Source organism: Propithecus coquereli, unplaced genomic scaffold (genome assembly GCF_000956105.1).
Source record: "Propithecus coquereli isolate 6110/MARCELLA unplaced genomic scaffold, Pcoq_1.0 Scaffold78, whole genome shotgun sequence".
Classification (NCBI taxonomy): domain Eukaryota; kingdom Metazoa; phylum Chordata; class Mammalia; order Primates; family Indriidae; genus Propithecus; species Propithecus coquereli.
This window is the reverse complement of record NW_012153951.1, coordinates 5,127,206-5,132,695: the sequence shown is the minus strand read 5'-3', so window position 1 is coordinate 5,132,695 and position 5,490 is coordinate 5,127,206. Positions and strand designations below refer to the sequence as shown.

At 33.7% G+C, this 5,490-nt stretch overlaps 1 protein-coding gene across 1 annotated transcript in view; it reads left to right on the top strand.

The window, feature by feature from the left end:
- PTPRO (protein tyrosine phosphatase, receptor type, O) overlaps positions 1 to 5,490 on the top strand; it is a 271,543-nt gene that overhangs the window by 181,232 nt on the left and 84,821 nt on the right. Inside the window, 2 exon segments of the mRNA XM_012662778.1 lie at positions 2,935 to 3,086; positions 4,281 to 4,418. Of these exon segments, the coding sequence (XP_012518232.1) occupies positions 2,935 to 3,086; positions 4,281 to 4,418 (290 nt within the window).

Genomic DNA, 5,490 nt, shown 5'->3' with positions numbered 1-5,490 from the left:
AAAAAAAAAAAAAAAAAAACTGTTAGTCTTAGATCTTCAAGAACCTTAAATTATGTAGTTACATCATCACTAGTCAGAGACAGCAATGTAAAGGAGAAATCCATCAAAGAAACACTAACTCTTGTTGCTTTAACTATGATTTTTTTTCAAGAACTTTTCATTGGACTACAAAGCTATAGTGTTAGAGTTGTACTGAGAAAACAGAGGAGGAAAATATTGCTTAGATCAACAATAATTTTGGCAAAATAGTTTCCTCGGTGGACATCTACTTTTACTCTATTGAAACTTATCAGTGAAAGAAAAATGGAAAGAAATCAATTATATGTGAATTCATACACAATTAACTTACACAGTGTGTCACTTTTCTTTGCTAATGGTTCCAGACGTTAATAGTAATATTAGAGTAGAAAAGTGAAAGAATACCAAAAAAGGAGAAAATATCAGTTATTTGACATGCACTGTTAGGCTCTTGACTATATTAATAATCACATATTTAATTATAATTAAACTTAACTGTATCAATAATTCTTACAGTTTAACTTTATTCGTATTAAGTTTCTGAGAACAATCTTTCCTTCTCAGACAGAACAGCTGTCTGGAAAAAGCCAAGACTTAGCATCTCAACCTAGATATGCTGATTTCTTGCCGTAGCACATTGAGCAGATTATCCTAATGGTTCTGAGGCTTCTATTTTCTCACTGGTAGAGCCCTCCACACTGTTACCTGACAGGTGTTTAATAGAGCAAAATTTAATATATTAGAACACCACTTTGACCAAGTCTTTGCAGTGTCTCATAAGGTGAACATCAGAAATGAAATTCTGATAGGATTTGGTGTTCTGACTCGAGGAGTTTAAGTTGTGCTTTTCAAGATGGGAAACTGACTGGGGTTGGGCAAAGTTTATAACAGTTGAGGTGGACATAGAAGTCTGGATAAATAAACTGGTTAATCAGCAAGCTGTTTGCCTGGAGCAGTCTGTTATCTCCAATAAACAGATCTTTGGAAATTTATCTTTTCCTAGGACAGACAACTAAATGATGCTGAAACAGGCATTCACAGTCTTATCTGAGCATATCAACAAAGATGATCTCAATTCTCAGATCTATAAAATGGGAATAATAATAATAAATATCTCACAGGATAATGTGAGAATTAAATTATACAGTATAAATCATTATTAAAATATGTATGATGATTGTAATTTTCATACTTACTTTTTAAAACCAGTTGAAATTCTAGTAGGGTTTTTTCAGTTTTTGCCTTTGTTTCCTTTTTTCAAATAAAGATATTATTTAAAGCAAATAAAGATCTCATGCTTTACTTTCCTATGCTTTAAATTTTAATTTAAATTGCCAAATTGTGTGGTATAAAAGGAAATAGGAACAAAATATTTTAATTAAGTGTGATTCATAAGGAACTCAAATCTATTATCTTTGTTAGGCAACTTAGTCTGCAAGTTCATAGTAATTATGCTAGGATACCAAATAATTGTTAGTAAATAAATAGTGACATCTTGTGGTCTTGCAGCAATATGCTAGATTTTAAAGCAACAACATGGAGTATGAAAATCTGAAGACCTAGCACCTGTAAGGGGAAAATACAAACTTCTGGGTTTGCAATTTTAAGAATGTTTCTTGTCCTCACTAAAATTATAACATGAGAAAATATCCTTTGAAGAAATATAAGTATTTGCATATGATGAAGTACATTGGAATATATTAAAGGGTTATAAGAAAGCCGAGGTTTTTCCTTAAGTAGAATATTCTGAAATATAATATAGATTTGTGTTACTTATTAGATGCATGTTGATATTTCAAGATTTTATTATTAAACATACTAGAAATGCTACTCCTATTTCACATGAAACATAAATGTGGTTTTTACTTTATGTATCAAAAATTCTTCAGTGAACAATTGCTTTTGAAAGCATAGCTAGTTATGAATGTTTGTTATGAGTATTAGCATCATAACATCATAACATAATTATTAAAGAAAATAATTCTTTATGGTCTATAGAAACTTTCCAAATATTAATGTTTTAGTTGATATTGTGCTGTATCTCAGAATGGAACATTTTTTACTGTTTTCAAACCGACATACACATGGATTTTAAATTCAACTTTGTATTTGTTTTTTAAAATCTTTCAGAATTATCAGTTACTTTAAAAAATAATTAAAGTATGCTTTCAGAGCTCACGTCTTATAAAGCCTTTGATGAACTCTCCTCCCCAGTTAGCAAAATTTTAGATATTTAAATGTGTAAGATTATAAAGTAACAAGCTCAGTATCGGAATTTATTAATAGCTTTATGACATAATTTTTAAAAAATCCCTTCCTTCCCTCCATTACTAATTGCTTCAGCAATATTTATTAAGAGCCTACTTGCTGCAAAGCACTGGGCTAGACACTGTCAATAATATCGCCTTGTTATTTTATGGAAATAAAACTTGTCTTCTACCTATAATGCTATTTATTATCTTCTAGCCTTCTACCCTTTTATCCTACTATTTTTTATTTCCATAAACATCTTCACTGCAAATAAATGAAGGAGAATTACTTTTACAGGACCCCGGGTTTTCCAATACTACTTGGATAATAACTTCACCAATGCCTATTAATATTAATTTATTGATGTCATAAATATACCCAAATAAGTGAACATTTTAGGAATTGTAACTGAAATTTGTGTAAAAGATCTAGATATCCTCAGGCACAGATGGGTCTGGTTGTCTTGTTTCTGAGGTATACAAGGTGGGTTCCACCCTGTATCACCAATCTTCACTCTGTTACTGAGAGGTCCGGGAGTCCCTAGGACAGCTATGTGGTGTGACTTCTAATTCTCCGAGTTAACACAAATGGGATTTCGTGCTCTATTATTAAGTACTTTACTTATTAGTCCATTATACTAAATTGTGCCTCTTTCCTCCCTTGTAGCCCCAGTGGCTCCAGAAATCACTTCTGTGGAATATTTCAACAGTCTGCTATATATCAGTTGGACATATGGGGACGACACAACTGACCTGTCCCATTCTAGAATGCTACACTGGATGGTTGTTGCAGAAGGAAAGAAGAAAATTAAAAAGAGTGTATGTTTCTTTGAATCCCAGTATTGGGAAAATCTGCATATTTAGTTGCATGAACTATTGAAAATCATTAAGCAAATGTTTATTGAAACATTGGACACATGCTTGTATGCCAGTTGGCATTGTTTTAGGGTCTGGAGATAAGACCGTGAACAAAGGATTAAATTCTTGTTTTCGTAAAGCTTACCTCCTAATCTTTAACGGTGTGCTGTAATACTTGTGCCTATCGATTTCACTTACATATAAAGTTATGATTTGAGCTTTTACTTCAGGATGCCAAAGAATTTCAAGAAAACCACAGTTAATATGTTTCAAAATTTTTTCTGTGTATCACCAACACCTAAAGATTTAGGTATGTTGGAAGTACTGATTTCTTTTCTCCTGGTTTATTAAGCTTTTGACATTGCATCTATTAGGGTACAGACTAAACTGCTGTAATAAATAAATAAACAAACAAAAAGAGAGTAGCTCAAAGAAAATAGAGTTTATGTCTCTCTCATGATGGCACAGAACTAACAGAGCACTTTTGCTGTAAGGGATCATCCAGAGATCCAGACTCTTTCTGCTTTGTTGCTCCTTCTGCCACTATGATTGTCCTCATCTGCACAGAGGAATCTTCATCATCGTCACATCCATGTTTCAGCCTGCAGGAAGGGGACGAGCACATAAAGGCTCAGCACTTACAGGATGTGAACTGAACTATAAATTGCCCGTGTGACTTCCATTTACAATCCACTGGTCGGAACTGAGTTGCATGGTCCTCTCTAGCTGTAGGGGAGGATGGGAAATATAGTGTTTAGGTAGGAAGGCACATGTCTATAGACATGGCTAGGTGACTTCTGAGCTTCTCCCAATGTACACACCGGTGGCACCCCAGCGATTGCCTTTTCTAAAATCTGCTTTGAATATGTGGGAAAATATCAGAGTAACACCCACTCCAAATGAGAGAACTAACTGCAAAATTGTTCTGTCTGATACATATTATATTAATACACTTTTAAGGTGACCTTGCATTTGGCCCATTTGAGGAATTTGTATAATTTTCTGAGGCTATAAAGTATCTGTAATATAATAAATTGTACATTGCAGCATAGAACAGAGAAGGACTGTCTGCTAGAGCACGGTAGTTGTTTGGGGTGGTGTGCTGATTGGCTCATGCACTAGAAGTTTAAACCCTTGATTTTGATGACCTTGCAGGTAACACGCAATGTCATGACTGCGATTCTCAGCTTGCCTCCAGGAGACATCTACAATCTCTCAGTAACTGCTTGTACTGAAAGAGGAAGTAATACCTCCATGCTCCGCCTTGTCAAGCTAGGTAAGAAGAGTGCACAGGTATGGGTGTAAAACGATCATGCCAGCAAAGATAATGTTTGCATCGTTAATTCAGCAAGAGCTCCTCAACTCAATGAAATAATAACAGAAAAACGGCGAATTATCTTTTGGGAGTAGAAAATAGATATTTATGCTATCAAAAGAGTATGTTCAACTTAGTATAAGTTTCTGTGAGTGGAATGTATACTGTGTTGGGAAACAGGGGTGTTCATTATTCTTAGTAAGGTTAGAGAAACCAAGTAGTCTAAGGATTTTAGAGATGGAAGAAACTTAGAGATATCTAATGCAGTGTTCGCAGCTCTATCGGACAACATTCCATTTTTATAAAATATCATATAATGCCCTCTTTAATATCTTAACTAGAAATTCATGGATAAAATAACCCACATATTGATTTTTTTAAAAGTTGACATAGTTTCCTAACTCTAATATAAAATCAAGGCAAAAGAAAATTAATCTATAATAAAATAATATGGATTCCTTATCTATATGTTCAAAACAACTATTCTAAAAGACATGATGAAGTTGCCTGATACGTACACATAATTAAAATGAATGTTTGGGCTTACAAGAAATAAAAAGATCAGTAGGCCTTCATATAAGAAGTATAAAAATAAATGAAGGAATGAACAAGTTAATAATTAATTAATTAATAACTGAGCAAGCATAGGTACAGGTGGGCCCTAGAATAAAAACTAGAGTTAGAATAAGTAATAAGAGACCAGATGTATTCGCATATAATGAGAAAAAGATGGAAATCACTTTAATTAAGGTAGAGATCACATACTAAGTGATTTAAAATGGCAGTGTAGAAGCAAGCTGACTTCACTTCCCCCGATAGAAAACCAAAAACCAAAACACAATGCTGATATTTTCACCAGCAATAACCTAGAACTCAAATATGAGAATGAGAGATATTCCAGGGCCACAGAGAAGTATAAAAACTCCAGGCAGATGGTAGGACACTTGGACTTTACGTTTGTGATACCTCTTCCCCTATTCTGCTCAGCAATAAATACATGGAAATCTTCCCCCAACTGACAGTTTCTACACTGGAAAAAGTGAAATTGAG